Source organism: Haliotis cracherodii, unplaced genomic scaffold (assembly GCF_022045235.1).
Source record: "Haliotis cracherodii isolate W230 unplaced genomic scaffold, xgHalCrac1.p SCAF_4, whole genome shotgun sequence".
In the NCBI taxonomy this organism is placed as follows: domain Eukaryota; kingdom Metazoa; phylum Mollusca; class Gastropoda; order Lepetellida; family Haliotidae; genus Haliotis; species Haliotis cracherodii.
Window position 1 is genome coordinate 6,779,854 of NW_027266297.1, and position 27,681 is coordinate 6,807,534.

A 27,681-nucleotide genomic window follows, 5' to 3' on the forward strand; every position below is an offset into this window, starting at 1 on the left:
TAATACGAATGTAAGCACCATGTAACGATCCTCATGAAATAATACGAATGTAAGCACCATGTTACGTTCCTCATGAAATAATACGAATGTAAGCACCATGTTATGTTCCTAATGAAATAATACGAATGTAAGCACCATGTTACGTTCCTCATAACATAATACGAATGTAAGCACCATGTTACGTTCCTCATGAAATAATACGAATGTAAGCACCATGTTATGTTCCTAATGAAATAATACGAATGTAAGCACCATGTAACGATCCTCATGAAATAATACGAATGTAAGCACCATGTTACGTTCCTCATGAAATAATACGAATGTAAGCACCATGTTATGTTCCTAATGAAATAATACGAATGTAAGCACCATGTAACGATCCTCATGAAATAATACGAATGTAAGCAACATGTTACGTTCCTCATAAAATAATACGAATGTAAACACCATGCTACGTTCCTCATGCACTTTTACAATGATTAGCATGAAAGGGAACAATCAAATAAACAAAATATTTTCTGGAGGTAAAACCAGAGGCGAATTATTTTTCCAGCATTTATTTTATATGGAGATCCGAGAGCAAACGCGTTAGACCATTGAATATTCATATAAATACACACCACAATAACCGTTCGGGCAACAACAAAAAGCACCCCTAAAGACAGTAATATAAAAAATAACCATTACTGTACAGAAAACTGTACACTTTGAAAAGGGTGTACGCGCACGAATATTTGTGGCGTTATTTAGTCACAACAACCTGTAATAGCCATACAGGTACAGTTAAACCCCGTTAGTGCAGACCCCGTTAAAGCGTAACCCTGCTTACCAAGCTTTACTGTTAAGGTCGTCTTTACACTATTAAAGGGAGTGCAATGCATATCATGTTTCGTTGATCTGGACATTAGGTAATCGGACGATTTAATGCGAACGGTGTCGTCCGAATTATCGAGGTTTAATAGTAGTCATAGATCAGTGTCCACTATACAGAAATATAGTTGAATTGAGCATGAGTTAAAAATGACTGGATAATGATGTAAGAAATACACAATATTGTATAAAATACTAAACGTGTACTTACATAATACCCACTTAATAAACACAGTGACAATGTTTCCGAAATACTAAACGTGTACCTTTACATAATACCCACTTAATAAACACAGTGACATTATTTCCGAAATACTAAACGTGTACCTTTACATAATACCCACTTAATAAACACAGTGACATTATTTCCAAATGCCAAACGTGTTCCTTTACAAAATACCCACTTAATAAACACAGTGACATTATATCCGAAATACTAAACGTGTACCGTTACATAATACCCACTTAATAAACACAGTGACATTATTTCCGAAATACTGAACGTGTACCTTTACATAATACTCACTTAATATACACATTGTCATCGTTTCCGAAACTTGAAACGTGGTATTTCTAAGTTAAGAAAGCGCAAAGATCGCGTTTGGCACAAAAGGCCCTTATGTAATTAGGAAACATAAACAGTCACGCCAAATCAATCTATCTTCAGGAATCTGTAGTACAATCAATGGTTCAATCTGACTGCTTTATTTGTGGTACACATGCGAATCTAATCAGGCAGTGTCGGACTTCTGCTAGATGCATCACGGAGACTTGCCATTGGTGAATGGTATGGCACCATGGAGAATAACTGATGCTCAATGCGGGTAAATTGACCCACCTTTCCGCAGACCAGAGATCAGACTCATCAATGATTAACTTTCTAAATGGGGTTGCCACTTCCGCGGAATATTCCCTATACAGTTACGAACACGCCAGAATTTGGGTCAGATTGGCAGGCCGACGATGTAGATATCTATTGGTACCTATGGCCCTGAAGTGTTATTCATGATCTCTCTGTAATAACACTTGTGTCGAACTCTAAAACACCCGAGAAATAGCTCGATTTATCCCATTGTTCGACACATACGAAAATAGTGACCCCTGGTTGTGAATGATAGGTTCGACTTAAAAGGGCAATTGTTCATAGTCATTTGGGACTACGATAGATGTTCCAAATAACCCAACTTCGATACATCCAATTCAACATTCACAGGTAAACACATTATATAATACTGAAGGAATTCGCCGGGATCGGACAATCAGTTCGAAACAACCGAAATGGTTGTATTAATGATCAAATGGGTCCTATATACCCAACAAAGAAGTTATCGATCATGAATATTTTGGGGGATATTTCTTGTAATGAAGACTAAGCACAGAATGTCATAAACATATCCCCAAAAGTAATCATGATTCATGCCATTTTCTGGTCAGTATAGTAATGTTTATAGATGTTGGAACAAATATTTCAAAGTATAAATGGCTTCCTGGCGTTTCAGAGGGGATTTGTGTTTACTTGGAACTTGATTCTGTCAACAAATGAAATGGAAAAAATTGAATTGTTTTGTATTCAGATAAGCATCCCGAGAACATGGTGCTTTATGAATGTTTTTGTTATATTGTAGGAGCAGATATTGTTTAATATAACATATTTTCTTGAAAAGGAAAACATATAAGACGCCCAAGATAAACATTTTCTTATTTAAAAATCTAATCTACTCAAAACATTAACTTTAACAAAAGGGTGAAACAGATACACTTGGAATCGGAGTTGGGTCAGTGTGACGGGGTGGATAGATCGACGGGGTAGAACCACCCATAATTGGGTCAGTCTGAAAGGGTGGATCGACAGAAGGGTAGATCCACCCAGGGTTGGGTCAGTGTGACGGGATGGATAGACAGACGGGTAGATCCACCCAGAGTTGGGTCAGTCTGACGGGATGGATAGATCGACGGGGTAGATCGACCAAGAATTGTGTCAGTCTGAAAGGGTGGATAGACAGAAGGGTAGCTCCAGCGAGTAGGGTCAGTCTTACAGGGTGGATAGACAGAAGGGTAGATCTACCCAGAGTTGGGTCAGTCTGACGGGATGGATAGACAGAAGGGTAGATCTACCCAGAGTTGGGTCAGTCTGACAGGAAAGATAGACTGAATGGTAGATCCACCTAGAGTTGCGGTAGATCCACCCAGAGTTGCGTCAATCTGACGGGATGGATAGACCGAAGGGTAGATCCACCAAGAGTTGGGTTAGTCTGACGGGATGGATGGACAGAAGGGTAGATCCACCCAGAGTTGGGTTAGTCTGATAGGGAGGATATACAGAAGGGTAGATCCACCCAGAATTGGATCAATCTGATAGGGTGGATAGACAGAAGGGTAGATCTACCCAGAGTTGGGTCAATCTGACGGGATGGATAGACAGAAGGGTAGATCCACACACAGATGGGTCAGTCTGATAGGGGGGATACCCAGAAGTGTAGATCCACCCAGAGTTGGATTAGTCTGACAGGAAAGATAGACCGAAGGGTAGATCTACCCAGAGTTGGGTCAGTCTGACGGGATGGATAGACAGAAGGGTAGATCCACCCAGAGTTGGGTCAGTCTGATGGGATGGATAGTCAGAAGGGTAGATCCACCCAGAGTTGGGTCAGTCTGACGGGATGGATAGACAGAAGTGTAGATCCACCCAGAGTTGGGTCAGTCTGACGGGATGGATAGACAGAAGTGTAGATCCACCCAGAGTTGGATTAGTCTGACAGGAAAGATAGACCGAAGGGTAGATCCACCCAGAGTTGGGTTAGTCTGATAGGGAGGATATACAGAAGGGTAGATCCACCCAGAGTTGGATCAATCTGATAGGGTGGATAGACAGAAGGGTAGATCTACCCAGAGTTGGGTCAATCTGACGGGGTGGATAGACAGAAGGGTAGATCCACACACAGATGGGTTTGTCTGACAGGGTGGATAGAGAGAAGGGTAGATCCACCCAAAGTTGGGTCAGTCTGACGGGATGGATAGACAGAAGGGTAGATCCACACACAGATGGGTTTGTCTGACAGGGTGGATAGAGAGAAGGGTAGATCCAGCGAGTTGGGTCAGTCTTACAGGGTGGATAGACAGAAGGGTACATCCACCCACAGCTGGGTCAGTCTCATAGGGGGGATACCCAGAAGTGTAGATCAACCCAGAGTTGGATTAGTCTGACAGGAAAGATAGACCGAAGGGTAGATCTACCCACTGTTGGGTTAGTCTGATAGGGGGGATATACAGAAGGGTAGATCCACCCAGAGTTGGATCAATCTGACAGGGTGGATAGAGAGAAGGGTAGATCCACCCACAGTGGGGTTAGTCTGACAGGATGGATTGAGAGAAGGGGTACATCCATCCACAGTTAGGTTAGTCTGACAGGGTGGATAGACAGAAGGGTAGATCCACCCAGAGATGGGTTAGTCTGACAGGGAAGATAGACCGAAGGGTAGATCCACCCAGAGGTGGGTTAGTCTGACAGGGAAGATAGACAGAAGGGTAGATCCACCCAGAGTCGGGTAAGTCTGACAGGGTGGAAAGACAGAAGGGTAGATCCACCCAGAGGTGGGTTAGTCTGACAGGGAAGATATACAGAAGGGTAGATCCACCCAGAGATGGGTTAGTCTGACAGGGAAGATAGACAGAAGGGTAGATCCACCCAGAGATGGGTTAGTCTGACAGGGAAGATAGACAGAAGGGTAGATCCACCCAGAGATGGGTTAGTCTGACAGGGAAGATAGACAGAAGGAGTAGACCCACACACAGTTGGGTCAGTCTGACAGGGTGGATAGACAGAAGGGTAGATCCACCCAGACCTGGATCAGACTGACAGGGAGGATACACAAACAGGGTACATCCACCCAGAGTTGGGTCAGTCTGACAGGGTGGATAGAGAGAAGGGGTAGATCCACACACAGTTGGGTCAGTGTGACGGGGAGGATAGACAGAAGGGTAGATCCACCTGGATCAGACTGACAGGGACGATACACAAACAGGGTAGATCCACCCAGAGATGGGTCAGACTGACAGGGAGGATACACAAACAGGGTAGATCCACCCAGAGTTGGGTCAGTCTGACAGGGTGGATAGAGAGAAGAGGTAGATCCACCCAGAGTTGGGTCAGTCTGACAGGGTGGATAGACAGAAGGGTAGATCCACCCAGAGTTGGGTCAGTCTGACAGGGTGGATAGAGAGAAGGGGTAGATCCACCCAGAGCTGGGTCAGTCTGACAGGGATGGATAGACAGAAGGAGTAGATTCACCCAGAGTTGGGTCAGTCTGACAGGGTGGATAGAGAGAAGGGGTAGATCCACCCAGAGCTGGGTCAGTCTGACAGGGATGGATAGACAAAAGGGGTATATCCACCGAGTTGGGTCAGTCTGACGGGATGGATAGACAGAAGGGGTATATCCACCCCGAGTTGGGTCAGTCTGACGGGATGGATAGACAGAAGGGTAGATCCACCCAGAGCTGGGTCGGTCTGACGGGATGGATAGACAGAAGGGGTAGCTCCACCGAGTTGGGTCAGTCTGACGGGATGGATAGACAGAAGGGTAGATCCACCCAGAGCTGAGGCAAGTAGTGTCAGCCTGGGTGGAAGATCCACGGAGTGATATGTACCCACACTATTTCCACGCCATGAACATCTTTTTGTCTTCTTTAAAGAAAATCGATCACACGCTAAAACACGCCGCCACCTGAAGATGTTGCCTTGACAACGTCAACGATATTGTGACGTCACATTCACCTTTTGCATATTTCATAAATTGCAACATTAATAAAATATTTGAATTTTCCCCACAAATCGACGAAAGCATCAGACAGCGGATGCGGATATTTAGAGAAGACACGACACACGCAGTGTCCCCGTTACTGGGTGATGCTGTGATGGAGTGGTTGTTGGGCGGTTGGAGGTTGTTCAAATCCTTTTGATTATCAAACACACAATGTCTCACTCCATCAAAAACACACAAAATACAAAAACGATTGACTACCACCATTAAATTAACACAAACATAACTTTAATGAGAATATAGGTGAACAGGTCGATAATTAGCATGAATAAAGAAGGGCAATTACCTTTCTCCTAGTTTCTGATCCAGCATATATAAACGAAACATTTGTCAATTAAGATGCAACATTAGCGGGGTGTCTCACACAGATTGGCTACAGAGGAACAAGAAAAACACCGTCACACGTACCACCTTGACTGCTTATAACAAATGCAACACATGATTTAAATGTTGAGATTTATACGATTCTCTAGGTTCAAAGATGTTTTCAATATAGCTTTAAATGATGCGAAAATACCTCGAAGACAAAGCAGGATGCTGGAGGTGTTTGTGAGGAGGCAGTGGGAAGCATATCCTTCTCATGGGGATGCTGAGGTAAAGACGTTCCTGGCTCCTCGACACCGAGTCGACAACCTTAACTCGACTTACCGGAACTGTACGTTGTTGTGGATCATCATCTTCAGGTTGGTTTAAATATCCAACGCGATTAAGTCTCCACATCGGAAACATTGATGACACCCACCCGTATCCCTGACCTTCTACACATTCTGCTCCTTGTGTTATTGTAGAGGAATTCTATGTGGTGGATAGGGTGGTATAGATCTACCCGTAGTACCCGTATATTGATGCGCTATTCCGGAATCTCGGCGAGATATCGGGCAGATGCGATGGCGGACGCACGCTCGGATGTCCCAGTTTCCGGTAACCCGATACGTCAGTGAGATGGGGGTGGATTCGGCGGTGGCACTGACACAGGCAAGTTGCATGACGGGTAATCTGGTCGGATGGTAGGCATCATGGCACTGCTGGTTCTTGATAGGAATGTAGGGATACATTTTATATGTTACAGTTTCACTGCAATTTTGTTGGCGAGCGGTTATGCAATGTTTTACTTTTTGGTAAATCTTGTTCATGGATATCAGGCGACATCTGAGTACAAAACATTATGCATTCAACGATTTGAAAAATGATGTTCCTTAGCAGCTATAACAGGACGGCCAACAAATGATGTTCTCAATGACCCAGCCCTTTTGCCTATGTCACGGCGCAACGTTTCAAGGATCCGGCTTGCACGATCACCGTTTTGGCGTATACTGCTGATTGATCCACGTCACAGAATCTCCGTCATGACGTATCGTGCTCAAGGATCCATGTCCAACAATCTCCGTCATGAAGTGTAGGATCCAAGGATCCACATAATACAATCACCGTCATGGCGTAAAGTGCCCAAGGATCCATATGCAACAATCTCCGTCATGACGTATAGTGCCCAGGATCCATGTCCAACAATCTCCGTCATGGCGTATAGTCCCCAGGATCCATGTCCAACAATCTCCGTCATGGCGTATAGTCCCCAGGATCCATGTCCATCAATCTCCGTCATGACGTATAGTGCCCAGGATCCATGTCCAACAATCTCCGTCATGACGTATAGTGCCCAGGATCCATATCCAACAATCACCGTCATGACGTATAGTGCCCAGGATCCATATTCAACAATCTCCGTCATGACGTATAGTGCCCAGGATCCATATCCAACAATCTCCGTCATGGCGTATAGTGCCCTAGGATCCATTCTTCATATATGCAGTGTGTACACTCGCAACGACTCCTGTTGTCTATTTCTCAATCACGATAACTTAAGCCTCGCCAGCTATGTCCTCGCCCGCTAGCAATATATAACACCAACCTATTTCCTCCATTTATCAAATACAGAGACATTGGAAAATATTGGACACGACAACAATCAACTGTGTATCTACATTTCTGACAAGCACCTGGGCTGGACAACAATTCACACACGCCCTCAGAGGAATGTTGGCAACAGAAATACGGCTTTACGATCAAACCGAAATTATTAAACCCTTAAGACAAATGATAAACACAGACCTTTATGTCTTCACGAGAATACCGATTATAAACACCAAACTACACGCGAAAACCGATTATAAGCACACACCCTCACGTGAAGACCGATTATCAACACAGACATTCATGTGAATACCGATTATAAAAATGGACCTTCGCGTGAATACCTTCAACAAACACACACCTTCACACGAAGACCTGTAACAAACACAGACCTTCACGTGAATAACGATTATAAAAACACACCTTCACGTGAAGACCTATAACAAACACAGACCTTCACGTGAAGACCGATTATAAAAACACACCTTCACTTAAAGACCTGTAACAAACACAGACCTTCACGTGAATAACGATTATAAAAACACACCTTCACGTGAAAACCTATAACAAACACAGACCTTCACGTGAAGACCGATTATAAAAACACACCTTCACTTAAAGACCTGTAACAAACACAGACCTTCACGTGAATAACGATTATAAAAACACACCTTCACGTGAAAACCTATAACAAACACAGACCTTCACGTGAAGACCGATTATAAAAACACACCTTCACTTAAAGACCTGTAACAAACACAGACCTTCACGTGAATAACGATTATAAAAACACACCTTCACGTGAAAACCTATAACAAACACAGACCTTCACGTGAAGACCGATTATAAAAACACACCTTCACTTAAAGACCTGTAACAAACACAGACCTTCACGTGAATAACGATTATAAAAACACACCTTCACGAGAAAACCTATAACAAACACAGACCTTCACGTGAAGACCGATTCTAAAAACATACCTTCACGTGAATACCGATTGTCAACATGGACCTCATGTGAAGACCTATAACAAACACAGACCTTCACGTGAAGACCTATAATAAACATAAACCTCCACGGGAATACCTATAATAAACACAGACATTCACGTGAACACCCATAATAAACACAGACCTTCACGTGAACACCTATAATCAACACAGACCCTCACGTGAACACATATAATAAATACAGACCCTCACGTGAACACCTATAATAAACATGGACCTCACATGAAGACCTATAAAATACAGGGTGGCATTTACATAAAGTCATATAGTAATAATGCGAATAATAATAAGAAGAAGTAATAATAGTGAAAAGTGTTGATAAGTTACTGTAATAATAGTGAAAAGTGCTAATAAATACATACCTTTACGTGAAGACCGATAACATACAAACAGACTCTCACGTTAACAATGATTATATAAACAAACCCTCACGTTCAAATCGACAAAAGACCTTTTCGTGAAGACCAAGTATACACGGGCACTAAAGTAAAGACTTAAAATGATAACAGCAATCTCAACACACTCATTACAAGTAGAACAAATCTAAAGACATATTTATCAGTAAACAAAGAATACTTTGCTTTTGAACACAGGTCAATTTAATAATTTAGCCCTGAAATCTGTGTGAAACAACACACAACATATTGTAAACATCACACGGGAACTATTCAAATGTTGATAGCAAAAATAAGAGTAAAAGTATGGGAGAAACTATTACAGGCCCTAGTCGCTTATTCTGGGATTATGAAGTAGGTGCGCTCACTTTAAAGCGCTGAGGTTGAACAGAGCGACGTGTACAACCATTAATTTATTGGTCTGACATAACGCCAGGCACGAAATTCTAGTGACGTCACAACGCTATGTAACTGTACAATCAGTCGTGAATCTGTTGTAGACGACAACAAGGCAGGAGGGGCAAGCTCTTGTAGATCGATCATCGATAATCTGTATCTAGTGACTAATTGTATTTATTCTCACTCATCCATATATCCCTCACCCTTCCCACAGCCACCACCACCACCATCCCCAACATCACCTCCCCCCTGCCCATCCGAGGGAATCTTAGAAACCTACGTAACTTGCCTCCCCCGGTCAGATAAAGTATACACTTTGGTCAAACATTACAAACGTTATGAAAAAATTACTACGCTGAAAACAGTCGCCAAAATCACTGCAGACGTTAGGTCATAAACACAATCATGATACCCGTATCAAATACATCGAATAACCATATCTTGTATGTTTCATGTTTGGCACCCATCAAATATGGATGCATATTTTGTTTTTGCTCGGCAGTCTATTTTAGAACAGCGCAAGTATGATTATTAATGACGATAAAAATAAACATGCGAAAAACAAAAACAGTCGGCGCCAGCTGTAGTCGACACATGACAATGTGACTCTCCAAAGGTAAAGTAAAACATAATCATATAATCAGTTTCAAATCCAAATATATTTACTTTGGCGAAAACCAAAATATTTTCAACGAAAACCAAATGGATTGACCCCCATTCATTTGACGAACACCCAACATTTTGACGAAAACCTATTAATATATGTTTCAAGAAAACATCATATGTTTAACGAACATCCCACTTATTGCTGAAAACTCCATTCATTTGGCGTAAACTTGACAATTTGACGAACAGCTTAAATATTTAAGATTATCGCATATTTTATGACGAAAATTTCACATCCTGCGGAAAACACAAAATATATCTAGGCGGTTCCATATATTCCGAGGAAAAAATCCAAATATTTGACGAAACCCAGAAACCATGGAAACGGAAGCATTGAATGGGTTGTCTCCCGCTGATTTTCCAGTCAAAACATCTGTCTGTATATTCTGATTTAGTTCAATCTGACTAAAACGTTACATAAGGATTTATAAGCACCGGGTGTCCCATACCCCTGGGGTTGTTATGATACAGTCTAAACCCAGAGGCACTATCAGTCCTTACGTGACACCACAACAAAGGCCAAACGTACGGGACACCACACACTTTGTCCTACACACCACAAAGTGATGGGTTGTTTACTAAACAAAACCCTTTCCCGTGCTTCTGTGATCTTTAACGAAAAAACTATTAGCCTTCCTTGAATCATTTAAAACACAGTCTCAAAAATGTTACTCTCATATTAAATTAAAGGCCATTGTCTGTTTTCGACAGATACGACTGGTGGCTAAAGTTGCAATCAGATATTATTGAAAGTTTGTTTCTCTTTGTCCGTCTTATATGAATAAGGTGAGATGAAATGTTGTTTAACGTCGCGTCCAAGATTATTGCACTTATATAGTGACGTGCATGTACGTGTGTGTCTGCGGCTGCTTGTACTAGTCCGGACTGATGCCGATTTATAGTGCTAGCCCACTGAGATACCATGCCGCAGTTTAACATGAGACACAGTATACCGACTCCGAGCCGACCAGTCCTTGTTTTAGCCCCCTAGTGCCGAGCGCCAGACAGGGTAACAACAACAGCATCTTTTTACGGAGATCGAACCCCGGATCTTCCACTCTACGGACGGACACTCTACCACTAAACCACGGAGGCGGTCTTACATGAAAAGAAACATGCAACGGTACGACAAACACCAACAAAGAAGCAACTTCTCCGACACAATTGAGTGAGTGAGTATGGTTTTACGCTGCTTTTAGCAATATTCCTGCAATATCACGGTGGGGAACACCAGAAATGGGCTTCACATGTCGGGAATCGAACCCGGGTCTTCGGCGTGACGAGCGAACGCTTCAACCACTAGTCTACCCGACCGCCCCGTCCGCCTCTTTGAAGTAATATTCAAGCACTATTGCGCTGGGGGATATCAGAACTGGGTTTCACACATTGTACCTATATTGGAAATAGAACCCGGGCCTTCGGCGTGACGAGCGAACGCTTAAACCACAAGGCCACCCACCGCCCTTCTGAATCAAGTAAGTACATACACAGGTTAATATAAAACAAATAGATACCTGCACTTTAAATAGAACAAGCATATAGTTCTTCCAAATGAACCACCATATAAAATAAAGCAATATTAAACAATGCAAATATATCCGTATTTTTATTTCGACCCAAGCAAATCTCTAAGCTAACCGGAAACTACAACAACGGGGTCCAACGAGTACAGCAATGTATGTTTCACTTAACTGTACCAAATAACAACCAATTTATGAAGCATAAAACCAAATAGTTATACACGCAAAAATACCAGAATGTTCGGAGCTATCAAAACGATTTACCAATAAAGATCTATAAAAGAAGCAATTTATAAGCCCGGTCTCATAGCTGAACGAAGAAAAAGCAATTTAACGAAGAAATAAATATAGCCAACCAACAGAGGAGCTGATACGCCCGCATTCCACTGAACTCTTGACGCTGACGATAGATGCAAGGGTCGATCAATATTCCATACTATAAAAGGCTAGATGAAATGTACTAAAAAACGACGAGTTATGTTTATACAAGGAATATTACCTCATTCAAGCTACAGAATAACACGATTACAAACTGATGGACTCTGGTTGAGCATTGTAAAGCTGAACGACATCTGAACGTCATGGCGTGACGTGACGTATATTGAGCTGCATTGTCCGGAGAAGAATACCGATACATGACATCAAGCCTGAACACCATGTTAAAAACGCAGCTGATTTGAATAGACGCAAAAACACGTCTCCATATTCTGAAAACATGTTGAATTACAATGCCTATATGTTTGCAGATGTTGCATATGGCGCAGAATGATGGAACATACCGGCTACGCAATCTTATCCAAACAAGACATGCAAAACATATTTAGGAAATCATGGCCATCATGAACTTGTGGTTGATAAGGGTTTTAACAATAACCTTACAGTTTACACCGACATTCAGTAAAATATGTACAACTGTCCAGTCCGGTCATAGACGTCAACTGTCTGTGCAGTCCTGGTCGTGTGTCCCGCGTCCGTTCTTACCACTCGCGACAAGGGGGCACGGCGTCCTTGAGGTCTTGCGTCATGCAGAATCACATGATCGTAGAGGAAGTCGTGGACGACGTTGTAGACATGCAATCTCCTGAGAAAGGAAGTAGGTCCAAGTCACTGCCGTCAAGGGCGGTGTGGCTGGTCGTTGTTGGGCATGCGTAGAGAGCCGATCGGACCCTTCTCTTCTGCTACACGATGAAACAAGTGTCAATATTAATTGTGTCAAATTGGCTGTGTTCACATGGTGCTTTACGTCGCGGCTTATTGATTCTTGTCACTGGTCAGCCTTGACCACTCAGGCCACAGCCTTCAGTCATAGGCCAGGGAGATAAATCCTAGGTTTCTGGACAGCAAGCACTGACAAAGTCTTCAGAAGGGTTCCAATGTGATAGTTTGGATGTCTGATATTCTGGAACAGTTTTTCAACGATGGTTTCAAAAACAGCAGCGTAAATGGGCGTTGCCTCGCCAGGGGACTCCCACGACGACAGCTACCACGACGTTGTCAGCTCTGGTGTTTCAGCCATAATCGATCAGTCTGAGCAGCAACGGTTTAAAACTTGACCCTCTAATACAGGATTCGATACTGACACTTAGCTCCTCTGCTTCTTTGAATCGCAGGCGGTGATGGCGGTCCTTTTATTGGAGACAGTACCACGCCTTGCCTCCGACACACACGAAGCATCAGACTACACGCTGCTCAGATAAAGAGGAGAGAGAAGACTAAAATGTGTGTACACTAATGTCTGAATATCGACTTTCCACAGCATTGGAGAGACCCCCTCTTGCTTCGCCATAGCCAGGAATCGATTTTTAATTTACATTGGCCGGGCCGGGCGATCTCGTCCTCTCCTTGCAAACAGGAAGTAATTCTACAAGTGGTTCCTCCGCCAGGCGCAGGGTTCAGCTGTAGGGTTTAGGCCCGTGTTCCCCACTCTGCACTGACTTGGTATCAATCTTAGCATGTCTGGGACATGTTACACTTCATGTACACTTAACATGAGACTATTCCAGTACTGATGCGTCATGTCTATTCAGTGTAGTGTCTGTACTTTGACAACTGCATCTAGGTGAGCTAGCCTTTCCGGCTGACCGTGACGATTCTTTATGCTGGTTTGTACAAGGGGGAGAGGGGTGGGGTGGGGGGATTCGCTGTGCTGCGTTGCGTTGAGTCCATCGCCCGTACTCGGATACACAACATATCGTATTAACAGAACCCAAAACTCGGAAACACTATATAGTATCGACAAAACATTACTCGGAAACACAGCATAGTATCGACAAAACCTTACTCGGAAACACTACATAGTATCGACAAAATCCGCTCGGAAACACAGCATAGTATCGACAAAACCTTACTCGGAAACACACCATAGTATCGACAAAACCTTACCCGGAAACACACCATAGTATCGACAAAACCTTACCCGGAAACACACCATAGTATCGACAAACCTTACTCGGAAACACACCATAGTATCGACAAAATCCGCTCGGAAACACAGCATAGTATCGACAAAACCTTACTCGGAAACACACCATAGTATCGACAAAACCTTACTCGGAAACACTACATAGTATCGACAAAATCCGCTCGGAAACACACCATAGTATCGACAAAATCCGCTCGGAAACGCACCATACTATCGACAAAACCTTACTCGGAAACACTACATAGTATCGACAAAACCTTACCCGGAAACACTACATAGTATCGACAAAATCCGCTCGGAAACACACCATAGTATCGACAAAACCTTACTCGGAAACACTACATAGTATCGACAAAATCCGCTCGGAAACACAGCATAGTATCGACAAAACCTTACTCGGAAACACCATAGTATCGACAAAACCTTACCCGGAAACACACCATAGTATCGACAAAACCTTACTCGGAAACACACCATAGTATCGACAAAACCTTACCCGGAAACACACCATAGTATCGACAAAACCTTACCCGGAAACACACCATAGGATCGACAAAACCTTACTCTGAAACACAACAAAGTATCGACAAAACCTTACTTTGAAACACATCATAGTATCGACAAAACCTTACTCGGAAACACATCATAGTATCGACAAAACCTTACTCGGAAACACACCATAGTATCGACAAAATCCGCTCGGAAACACAGCATAGTATCGACAAAACCTTACTCGGAAACACACCATAGTATCGACAAAACCTTACTCGGAAACACACCATAGTATCGACAAAACCTTACTCGGAAACACACCATAGTATCGACAAAACCTTACTCGGAAACAACATAATACCAAAAGAGCCATATACTGAGGTTTCCCGATCCCCGGATTAGGTGGCGTCTCTGTGCAGACAAGTTTATCAATGGAGGCCCCGTGGACACTCATCTCGGTACAGGCGAGATGCTGCTGGACCAACTGACAGCCACATCCCAGGGAAGACTGCTGATGCGCAGCACAAGGTCGGTTTGATCCAGACAAATCACAAATGGTACTCTAAAATGAATCTAGAAGTAAAATGGGATTCCATACTGGATCCAATTACAGTGGGGTTAGAGGAACTGTATAAATACGTCCACAAGGGCAGCCCTGGAGATCTGTACATATTCTATCTAACATCATGGTTCAAGAAGTTATAGAACATATTGATTAGAAAGCTCGGGGCTTCGGTTTCAAATGGAATATACAAAAATACCATTACTTGGTAAAGCGTTTTCATCATGTTGAAGGGCCACGACTATCGTAGCACCCGTACCTATAGAGAGGCGTACGTAACTCACATATTGTCTAACAGGGATGTGCGTAAGTCGTAACTCACATATTTTCTAACGTAGATATACGTAAGGCGTAACTCTCATATTGTCTAACGTGGGTGTACATAAGCCGTATCTCACATGTTGTCTGACAGGGAAGTATGTAAGTCGTAACTCGCATATTGTCTGAGAGGGACGTACGTAAGTCGTAACTCACACATTGTCTGACAGGGATGTATGTAAGTCGTAACTCACATATTGTCTGACAGGGAAGTATGTAAGTCGTAACTCACATATTGTCTGACAGGGAAGTATGTAAGTCGTAACTCACATATTGTCTGACAGGGATGTATGTAAGTCGTAACTCACATATTGTCTGACAGGGACGTATGTAAGTCGTAACTCACATATTGTCTGACAGGGAAGTAAGTAAGTCGTAACTCACATATTGTCTGACAGGGATGTATGTAAGTCGTAACTCACATATTGTCTGACAGGGACGTATGTAAGTCGTAACTCACATATTGTCTGACAGGGAAGTATGTAAGTCGTAACTCACATGTTGTCTGACAGGGAAGTACGTGAGCCGGAACTCACATGTTGTCTGACAGGGAAGTACGTGAGCCGGAACTCACATGTTGTCTGACAGGGAAGTACGTGAGCCGGAACTCATATATTGTTTAACAGGGATGTGCGTAAGTCATAACTCACATATTTTCTAACGTAGATATACGTAAGGCGTAACTCTTATATTGTCTAACGTGGGTGTACATAAGCCGTATCTCACATATTGTCTGACAGGAAAGTACGCAAGTCGTAACTCACACATTGTCTTACGGAGACGTAGGTATGCCGTAACTCATATTTGGTCTCACAGGGACGTACGTTAGTCGTCACTAACATATTGTAAGACATGGACGTACGGAAGTCGTAACTCAAATACTTTAACTTAGATGCACGAAGATGCACGATAATCGTGGAACTAAGATCTCTGTGTGAACGGCCCTGGATTGAACTTCAACAATTGTTTAAAATAAATTGTATGGGTCAACAAGGATCAGTGTGTATCGGTCGGTCTATTTGTAAAAAAATATAAATATGTATCTTACAAAGCATGCTGAACAAATTATTTTTTAGAGAAAACATATCCCCCAAAATATTCATGATCCCTTACTTTTTTTGTTCAGTAGATTAAACACCGAAGGGAATACTAAGTTGAAGGGAAACTGACACTCTTACGTTTGCGTGCTTCTTGCGAGAAGAGTTTATTGGAATAAATGACAATTGCGATCCCAAGGAAACCGATTTAACCAGGAACTCCGACAAAGGGAAATTAGACATGACGTATGCAGATTTGTATCAATATACTATAAACTTGTAGGGCACTCAGGATTTAAAGTTTCTTCACATTTTGGTACTTTGCGGTAATGAGTTCGGTGCCTGCACTATAAGGAGGAACTGAAGTACCATGACAACCGATGAACAGTGCACGTGCATGTGTACATATATACACTGAAAGCTGACCATATGACGCTTCGGTTCCTGGATTTTGATAGTGGCAAACGGTCTTCTTCTATATATAAAATGTATATAACATAAAATTGTAAAAGGACGCCATCGAGCAATACCCAAAGGCTGGAAGACCTACAGTAACACGTGACTTCAATGCGTTACAATGGAAATCTCTTTTTGCACATGACACCAGTGTTATAACTACCAATACGACTCCTTGATTAAACCTATCACGCGAAACAAAAACTTACAGGCAGAAAACCCTGCAATGCTTAGAAAAATACAATAATTTAAGCCCCGTTTTGTCGTAAAGTAGCACTTTGAATGAGCGCTTGCTGACTACCTTAAAGTTTAATATCAGATATTACATCACTGACGGTGCTACACGTGACAGGAGTGTGGTTTTGTGCCGCTTTTAGTGATATTCCAGCCAAATGACCCGGGGGAGACCAGAAATAGGCTTCACAAATTGTTATCCATGAGGGGAACCGAACCCGTGTCTTCGGCGTGACGAGCGAACGCTTTAACCACTAGGCTACCCCAACGCCACACGTGACAGGAAATAGGAGAGTGGATGGATGGGTGACCGCGTTCGACCTTATGAGTCCTGCGTGTTTCTTGGTTTCGGCCCTACCAATAGTCTACAACAAGGGAACCAAGGTTATATGTGGTGTCGCGACTTCGTTCGACATACGCCTGTTTACCCAGAAGGGAATGGGTACCCGGTAGGTGGAGAATCTCACATATTGTAAACCTTGGAACCCCTCATACGACAGCTTAGGTTCATACTCCCCAGGACCTGAGAATTGAATTTAAGTGCCCACTGATCCAATGGCCTGGGAAATAATGATGTTGCGCTTTAAGCATGATTCAGTAAATCGATTTAGAGCAGTATCGATATACTCACCATCATCATCATCATCATCATCATCATCATCATCATCAATGTAGTAATAGTTTTGTTTGTTTGTTTGTTTGTTTGTTAGTTGTTTAACGCCGCACTCAGAAATATTCAAGCTATATGACGGCGGTCTGTAAATAATCGAGTCTGGGCGCCGCAGTTGGGATACAATGATGTGCATCTACCAAGTCAGCGACCACCCGATCCCAGTAGTAGTAGTAGTAGTAGTAGTAGTAGTAGTAGTAGACGTTAGCTTTGTCGTTGAACGACGGGGCTGCCCCTAACATGCTGCCACGTATCACTTTATATTGGCCGGAATCAAATAACACATAAAAATTACCCTTTCGTTTGACGTTATGTGAAAATAATCAATATTCAAGCTCTGGTACCATTCGAAATCATCTTTTGATAACACCTTTAATCAAATTATCCATACGCGACGAGATTGGAATATTTCATTTCAATTTACGAGTCGCTGATGATTTATTTCATTATGAGTTGAACAAATAGTTTTATTCCTGCCTTATCACAACAGCGAAGTAACGTTGAGTGATACTAGCAAGCGAACCGCACTCACACTATCGCCTCGTTTCAAATCTCAATCAACTGTCTTTCAGTCAGATCCTCTAGTTGGGGAACCGAAAGGTTGTTTTGAGCGTTGGATGTTGAAATAAAAACATTTAGATTAAAAGTTACCAGCCGTAAAAGGCTGTCGGCTTAATGCAATGCAGAAAATACTTCATTTAATTTATCTTCGATCTAAAGAAGCGCAGGCAAGCAGGTATTGATTCGGGGCTGTGCAGTTGCATCTTTGTGCTGTAACACGGGATGGTGCAGAAAGACAGTCACAAAGTGACTCCATTTGTGGTTCACATAATGTTATGTTCGGAATTTTCAATATATAGCTTTGAAGGTATTTATTTCTGTCATCCAAATGTGCAACAGCCTTGAGTTAACAATACCGTGAGGGCTGCGATGGTCTACGTTTTGTAATGTTTTTGTTAACTCTTCTTGGGCTAGGGCTGGAATCAGGAGGAGGTTGGCGAGTTAAGAGGATGCTGGTCATTCGTGTTCAACGGGGATGCGGTTAATCGTATAGGTTGGGGAATCGTGGTTGACCGACTTTAAAGAGGGTGGGCGTGTGTCAGCCGGTTTAAAGGCGAGTGTGGTCAACCGGTTTAAAATGGAGGAGGTGCATCGGGTTTAAAGGGGAGTATTTTAACAGAATTAAAGAGGAGAGTGTTGATTTTATTTGAAGGGAGGTAGTCAACCAATTAAAAGAGTCAAAGTCAAGTGGTTTAAAGAGGAGGTAGTTATGCGCGTTTAAAGGTAAGTGTTCAACTGGTCTAAAGAGTGACTGTTCAATCTCGGCTTAAAGTGGGGGTGGTCATCTGATTTATAGGAGAGGAGGTTGACCGGGTTTAAGGGCAGATGGCTGTTTTTTTGGTTTAATGTGTAGATGATGAACCGGTTTAAGATATGGTGTTTGACTGGAATTAAAGAAGTAGTCAACCGTTTTATAGGTTGGGTGGGGTGGAGTGGAGTGGGGTGGTGTGGGGTGGCGTGGGGTTTACAGTGGATGTGGACAACTGGCTCAACAGGGGTGATCGTCAACCGGTTTGAAAGAGAGAGATTCACAGGATGAAAAGGGACATTATTCAACCAGGTTTAAGCCGGAGGGGAGGGGGGGTTCAATCGGTTAAAGGGGAAGGCGTTCTACCGTGTTTGAATGGAAGGCCAGGATTAACGTGAAAGCGAAACAGCAGATTACTGTGTTAAATATTACCGTATCAGTGGAAACAGCTGCATAATCGTAAATTCCTCGGCTCACTTCATCCACAGCGACGGGTATCCTCGACCACAACATCAACAACAACTTTCTTCCTCTTCAGCGACTCTCACACCAAACACGGCGAATCCCTCATCTCTCGTTATAGAAACAAATAATGATGTGGGTCATCTACAAGATCTGTCGCCCACGGCTGTGACGTCAAAATCCTCATTTTGGGTGCTATGTGATGTTTCCCCCACCCTTGGTGACTCCGACAACGTCCCGCGGGGCACGTGTGTCTCCAGCAACCACCTGCCCCCGGGGGAGCTATTCCAGTCTCACCTCTTGATCACAGAGGCTGACGCGACCGTCTTCCTTGAACATCTCCAACACAAATGCCAACAGAGCTCCAATAGTCCATTCTTATACCCTGAGAACGTGACGTCATCGTGTTGATGCTGTACGCCTATGACAATGTTAATATGACGTCACATGCACGTGCAGTGGGTCAGGCATGTGCGTCGAAGTTCTTGTGACCAATTTATGACCGAACCTCAATGACGATTTAATGACGATTAAACGTCCCATGGCCAATCTCACTATTGGTAGATGACGCACATTCAACAAACACGGGTCATCCTGACCAATTCACAAATCAGCATTACGTAACGGGTCACTTTGTTCACAAGGATGGAGGACCCTTTTTGATAAAAAAGGACATCCATATATTTTCGTATAAATATGTACTTAACATACCAAAAACAGTTTATGTTGAGTCACTGTGCTACACAATATCAAATTTCAATGTACTATCTGCAAACAAAGCTGCAAAATCTCACTTAACTATCAGGAAATTACTACAACCAAATATATAATGAATGGATGGACGAACGAACGAACGAACGCACGAATGAATGAATATCTCTATTTCTTATAGAGAACTGAAGAGTTAAAATGAAATAACATAAATAAATTATTTTTGATCAATATATTTATGAACAAGTTATCAATGCACAGACATCAAGCAATGATAATTTCATAATCACAGTATCAGGCAAATCAAAGACGATTTCCAGTCACCACAAATATTATGAGAATTCAAAATATAATATCATGTCTTCTCGTCAATTTTTGTGCTGCTCACAAAACTACCAAGAATAATGCAAACAAGTTTTCATCAGCTCTTTCACAAGACCAGTTTCATCATTCCAGCAGTTGATAGGGCGAAGGTTACACACGAAGACAGACAGTGGTGGACGGAGGACAGGTAGGTGAGTTTAGATAACCATGGTGAGATATTACCGACGAATAAAAAATGGTACCGTATTCCTAACTATGTTGTTAAAGCGTGGTAATTATTAATGGGGTTTACGCTAAGTGTATTCAGACAGAGCGCCGAAGACAGAGACTCTGCCTGTACAACTGCAGGCGACGCATATCGACAACCACACAGCTATTCAAGGTCTTAATGAAGCAAGAGCTATTTTTATTCATTTTTTAAACAACCTTTTAGAAAAGGTATTTTCTTAAAATAAAACTATGAGGCAAAATATTTTTTTCTAAAAAAAAACCATATTTCAACAATGTCATTTTTGTGGCAGGTAATTTCATTTTGCTAAAACAATACAAATATTTCTTCAAGAATATAAGGGGACAATTGATTTTTTCGATACCATTTGAGGCCGCTCCCTCTCATAATATCACATGGGCGGTTCCATAGGGCTTTTGGCATCCTTTTGTATCGAGAGTAGATATTTTAGCAGCTACCAGATATTCTTTTCTTTTTTAAAAGTATGCCTGCATTTTTTCCAAGAAAAACACCCTGCAAGAATGTAATTTTTGTGGACGGCAATTTCTTTTTTTCAACAATCTGTTGCATAATTATTTTTTTCCAAAACTTTTCGGGGACAAGTATTTTATTTTGATAACTCCCACCACGATCCACGCAATTGGGACACGAAGACATGCATCAACCAAGTCAGCGGGCTGGACCAAACGATCCCGTTAGTCGCCTCTTACGACAAGCATGGGTTGGTGAAGAGCTATTCTAACCCGGATCGTCACGGGTTCGTCAGATGGTAACTGCATTTCCTTTTATGCAATAACTGCGCCCCTTTAACAAAAAAAATGACAAACAACAAATAAACATTTTTATATATTAACTCCCCGTGCAGAATAAATCTCCTTCAAATGTAAGGAACATCCTTTTTGTGAACACCTGGTGTTATCACTGATTTTCAGTGAACTGTTATGTTACGTTACGTTATGTTATTTTACGGCATATGGAATCTGTTTCATCGGATAATCGCACTAGTTGTTCTCCAGCGGTAGCGTTTTATATCTGCTTCATTTGTCAGTAGGGGGCACGGGTGGCCCAGTCGTCTAAGGCGCCGCGATTCGCTGTGCAGAGTTGCGTCCCTTGGGCACGCCAGAAACCTATGATTGTGGGTTCGAATCCCGGTTCGCCCAGATTATGTTTCTAGGTTTGTCAGTACCATGCCCGTGCTCGTGGGTTTCACCGAAGTGGTAAACGTCTGGGACCTGCATCACTTCCGGCTTTCCTCCCACATTAAGCTGACACGCCGCGATATAACTGGAATACTGTTAAAAGCTGTGTTAAACCCAACTCACTCACTCACTCATTTGTCAGTGTTAGTTCAGTGTACGTAACATCTTTTTTTAGTTCTTACACCGAGGCTTATGACGCATGACAGATGTAATGATTGAACGTTTACCATTAGGGCACGAGGCTATTCACTAACGCTCCATGTCCCAGTTTGGAAGCAAATACAAGCGCAAGTATGGGGCCAATTCATGGCCGGGGGACTCGCAATGATCGTTCATCAATATTCATTGAAGTTTACCTAGAGCTGACGGAATGTAATCGGCGTAGCGCACCCCGGAGACCAGTCCTAGAAACTAGTGACACGGCCTCAAGCTGGTCAAAGTCAATCACTGGTGTATACTCTCAACAAATGTTTGACTTTGAAGAGGAAAAACGGAATTCTGCTGCTATTACTGTATAAGGCTGTGAGACAGTCGAGATAGTAAGAGAGTATGGATTTATGTCGTGTTTAGAAATATTCCAGTAATATCACGTCGAGGGAAACCAGAAATGGGCTTACCGCGTTGTTTTTCAGATGGGAATTGAACTCGGGCCTTAAGCGTGACGAGCGAACACTTACACCACTAGGCTACCCACATGTCACAACCAAAAGAGTTAATGTCCAACGTGGATGTCAAACCATTCATGATGTCTACCGCCGTGGTAATTATTGGATATTAGAAAAACCCACCCATGTGTCCTGGGTCTTTATTCCTACAGCCGTCCCATTTTTAGAAAAAAAGTGTCCGATAAACTATTATTTTTCTACAGCAGCATAAAAATATACACTGACGAGCAAATTTACAGTTGTAAATTTGACTTGACCAAAACATTACAAACGTTATCAAAACAGAACAAGGCTGAAACAATGCAAATTAGGTCTCTCTACTCTTACATCAGCTCTACTTTTACGTCAATGTGTCACGACTTCATTAACATTTGAAATGTAGTAAATATCCTTATCATGGGCGCTTAGTACTCAGATAGACATCGTGACAAGGCATAAATTGCTTCTTCTCACGACCCCATAACGATCCCATAAAAGTCAAGGTCGGTCAAACTGAAAACGCAAACACGCACATGGTGTATATGGCGTCAGGAAGAATTCGGGTTTAGTAATTGTTTGTCGTACCGGTTAGACAAATACTCACTGCTGACAAAATGCTAGTACATCAGTGTAAATAAAAGTTAGTCAATGAAACACAAAAAACAACATTTCACTTGCATGTAACACTAACACGAGGCCTCGAGACTGCATTGCATCGTGACCCGTGAAGAGCCAGGTGTAGAATGGGTCTTCAGCAATCCATGCTTGCCGTAAAAGGCGACTATGCTTGTCCAAGAGGCGACTAACGGGATCAGGTGGTCAGGCTCGCTGACTTGGTTGATCCATGTCATCGTATCCAAATTGCGTGGATCGATGCTCATGATGTCAGTCACAGGATTCTCTGGTCCAGACTCGGTTATTTACAGACTCAGCTGGAATATTGCTGAGTGCGGCGTTAAACAACAAACAAACAACAGCATTGCATCGTGATGGGGGCTGTTGAAAGGGTACATTGTAAGAGCCCCAGTGTGTTGAGGTACCGACCTCCCGCAGCGATGATGTCTCTATGATCAGCTTATCTTGAAAAATGTATGACTTTTAAAGCGGATTGTTTACATCAAGGGGATGGTGACCGGTCTCAACACAATATGAAAACACTGTACACACGTAGGAATGCGTGCAAAACACACTTACAGAAACAAAAATATGAGTGCGTCTGTGTGTGGTGCCTCTTTGACAGGTGGGGTGAGTTGAAATGAGTTTAAGGTCGCATCCAAGATTATTGCACTTATACAACGACGTGCATGCACGTGTGTTTGTGTGTGTGGCTACTAGTCCGGAAATATGCCGATTTTATTGTCCGTATGGAATGTCCGAGTATGGAAACCCGTGATGTAGAGAGAAGGAGAGGGAACGATAGGGCTGGAGAGTCCTCGGTGTGTATGTCAGACGGCGGCCAAAGTAACCAAATACGATCCCTGCTTTAGACAAACGAGTAGGACAGGTGTGTTGGGGCGATTTGGCTAAATGATTGGTTGGGCTATACGCCAAACCGGGAGACTGATCGAACAGCGACGATATACAACACACGAGGGAGATAACCAATTTGCAGTTAGGCCATATTTGCACTGATCCCCTTTGTCTGACCCGTTCCCATGAGAATAACACCAGCAATACATTATGTAGGTTCCTCTTAAGATTGACTCTTTACACATTCTTAAAACCGCTGTTGTGTCTCATACCGTACTTTATGTTTCCAATTGCGGCCATGACAAGACCCGGGTTCGATTCCCGACATGGGTACAATGTGTGAAGCCCATTTCCGGTGTCCCCCGCCGTGAGATTACTGGAATATTGCTAAAAGCGTCGTAAAACCATACACACTCCAATTGCACATCGTTAAAATTATGACAGATCATATTCATGTTATAGTGAGTGGGTGAGTTTGGTTTAACGCAGCTTTTAACAGTATTTCAGTCATATCACGGCGTGTCAGCTTAATGTGGGAGGAAAGCCCGAAGTGATGCAGGTCTCAGACGTTTACCACTTCGGTGAAACCCACGAGCACGGGTATGGTGCTGACAAACATTGAAACATTGGGATTCGAACCCACAATCATAGGTTTCTGGCGTGTCCAAGGGACGCAACTCTGCACAGCGAATCGCGGCGCCTTAGACGACTGGGCCACCCGTGTCCCCTCATGTTATAGATAGTGTGATAGTGACAACGATACTACTTTTCTGTAATGTTGTTAAGCTGAATACATACCTGCTGTAGGGGTATAGGGTCGCCAGGTCTGACTAGCCTATGAACTGGGTACAGCCATTGCGAACACAACGTAGTTTTCTAGGACACTGCCCATAAACACAATGATCAATCGTCATGTTCTATCAGACTTCAGTATTGTATACTCGTTGTTCCAACACTTGGCACTAGGTCGTCAGCTCCCCTAGGATCGTTTAATCCCGCTACATATGCATATTACATGAGACTGATTGAACGACCACCACTCCTTGTTGAAAACGTCAACGCTCTAAACAACAGCGTTACCGTCAACGTTAATACGGGTTTCGTTGCAGCTATGTATTCCCAGGGGTATTACTGTCGGGCGTGGTGAATAGGCGCAACCAACTGTTCATGTTTGTCGGACCAGAATATACATGTGTTAGCACCGTCGAGTCACCTGATACGACCAAGCATGTCGACACAATGACAATGGCTCTGTTTTGTGCTGGAACAATCATGAGGTCCGCTAACCATGGCTCGGCTTTAGCTGATCACCTCAAATCTCGTCAGTAATTACACCAGCATCTTGTCACGCTTTACTGGTCGCAGTAGGAGCGGTGAAGGTCGAGGTTGCAGTATGCGTGACCTCCACTGACGTCGTAGTTAACGACCACAACGACAGTGATTGATTTAGTGTAATATATTCCACACGTATTTATAATCAAATTAAAGCAATACCCCATGTGGTTTTGTACCAAACATGATTCACGACATATATAGTGTTACGTTGTACGTGAGTAGAAAAAAGTTACAAAACGGTGGACATTGTCTAATGTCATGAGTTCAAGGTTCAAGTGTGTTCGCCCGTGTGTGTCTGTGTGTATGTGTGTCTGTGAACATATATATGTGTGTGTCTCTGTGTGTACATGTGTATATGCACCTTTGGTACGATGTCAGTGTGTCCATGTGTCTGTGTCAGTATATCTGTGTGTCCGTGTGTCTGTGTCAATGTATTTGTGTGTCTGTGTCAGTGTATCTGTGTCAGTGTGTCCGTGTGTCTGTGTCAGTGTATTTGTGTGTCTGTGTCAGTGTATCTGTGTGTCCGTGTGTCTGTGTCAGTGTATCTGTGTGTCCGTGTGTCTGTGTCAGTGTATCTGTGTGTCCGTGTGTATGTGTCAGTGTGTCCGTGTGTCTGTGTCAGTGTATTTGTGTGTCCGTGTGTCTGTGTATCTGTGTGTCTGTGTCAGTGTATTTGTGTGTCTGTGTCAGTGTATCTGTGTGTCCGTGTGTCTGTGTCAGTGTATCTGTGTGTCCGTGTGTCTGTGTCAGTGTATCTGTGTGTCCGTGTGTCTGTGTCAGTGTATCTGTGTGTCCGTGTGTATGTGTCAGTGTTTCCCTGTGTCTGTGTCAGTGTATTTGTGTGTCCGTGTGTCTGTGTCAGTGTATCTGTGTGTCCGTGTGTATGTGTCAGTGTGTCCCTGTGTCTGTGTCAGTGTATCTGTGTGTCCGTGTGTCTGTGTCAGTGTATCCGTGTGTCTGTGTCAGTGTATCTGTGTGTCCGTGTGTATGTGTCAGTGTGTCCCTGTGTCTGTGTCAGTGTATCTGTGTGTCCGTGTGTCTGTGTCAGTGTATCCGTGTGTCTGTGTCAGTGTATCTGTGTGTCCGTGTGTCTGTGTCAGTGTATTTGTGTGTCCGTGTGTCTGTGTCAGTGTATTTGTGTGTCTGTGTCAGTGTATCTGTGTGTCCGTGTGTCTGTGTCAGTGTATCTGTGTGTCCGTGTGTCTGTGTCAGTGTATCTGTGTGTCCGTGTGTCTGTGTCAGTGTATCTGTGTGTCCGTGTGTATGTGTCAGTGTGTCCGTGTGTCTGTGTCAGTGTATTTGTGTGTCCGTGTGTCTGTGCCAGTGTATCTGTGTGTCCGTGTGTCTGTGTCAACGGCTAAGATAAACGTAAATCGATTTCTTCATTGGCATGCGTAGTTCATGTAATCAAACATTGTCTGTATCAGTGGCCTATGGCCTTTCTACTGAATAAACTGTCTGTCTGTCTGTACCTGTGTATATGCGTCCGTGTGTCTTTGTATCCGTGTCCGTGTGTCTGTGTATATGTGTCCGTGTGTCTGTGTATCCATGTCCGTGTGTCTGTGTGTCCGTGTGACTGTGTATCCGTGTCTGTGTATATGTGTCCGTGTGTCTGTGTGTCTGTGTGTCCGTGTGTCTGTGTATCTGTGTCTGTGTGTCTGTGTGTCCGTGTGTCTGTGTATCCGTGTCTGTGTCCGTGTGCCAGTGTATCTGTGTCCGTGTGTATGTGTATCTGTGTCCGTGTGTAAGTGTATCTGTGTCCGTGTGTATGTGTATCTGTGTCCGTATGCCTGTGTCCGTGTATTTGTGTCCGTGTGTAAGTGTATCTGTGACTGTGTATCTGTGTGCGTGTGTAAGTGTATCTGTGACTGTGTATCTGTCCGTGTGTAGGTGTATCTGTGACTGTGTATCTGTGTCCGTGTGTAAGTGTATCTGTGACTGTGTATCTGTGACTGTGTATCTTTGTCCGTGTGTAAGTGTATCTGTGACTGTGTATGCGTGTGTAAGTGTATCTGTGACTGTGTATCTGTGTCCGTGTGTAAGTGTATCTGTGACTGTGTATCTGTGTCCGTGTGAAGGTGTATCTGTGACTGTGTATCTGTGTCCGTGTGTAAGTGCATCTGTGACTGTGTATCTGTGTCCGTGTGTAAGTGTATCTGTGACTGTGTATCTGTGTGCGTGTGTAAGTGTATCTGTGACTGTGTATCTGTGTCCGT

At 43.1% G+C, this 27,681-nt stretch overlaps 1 protein-coding gene across 10 annotated transcripts in view; it reads right to left on the reverse strand.

Moving 5' to 3' along the window:
* Positions 1-27,681, reverse strand: part of LOC139480232 (potassium voltage-gated channel subfamily B member 2-like) — a 257,935-nt gene that overhangs the window by 92,591 nt on the left and 137,663 nt on the right. Inside the window, exon 1 of one of the 10 annotated variants that reach the window (XM_071263272.1) lies at positions 24,929-25,002. The exons of 6 other annotated variants lie outside the window; for them this stretch is intronic. Coding sequence is in view for 2 of the 4 variants with exons in the window: in XM_071263263.1 (XP_071119364.1) it covers positions 12,573-12,616 (44 nt within the window). In the remaining 2 variants the exon portion in view is untranslated. Of the gene's footprint in view, positions 1-12,572; positions 12,662-19,523; positions 19,592-24,928; positions 25,003-27,681 lie in introns of those variants that run through there. 3 more of the 10 variants (XM_071263265.1, XM_071263263.1, XM_071263266.1) reach the window with 3 other exon arrangements.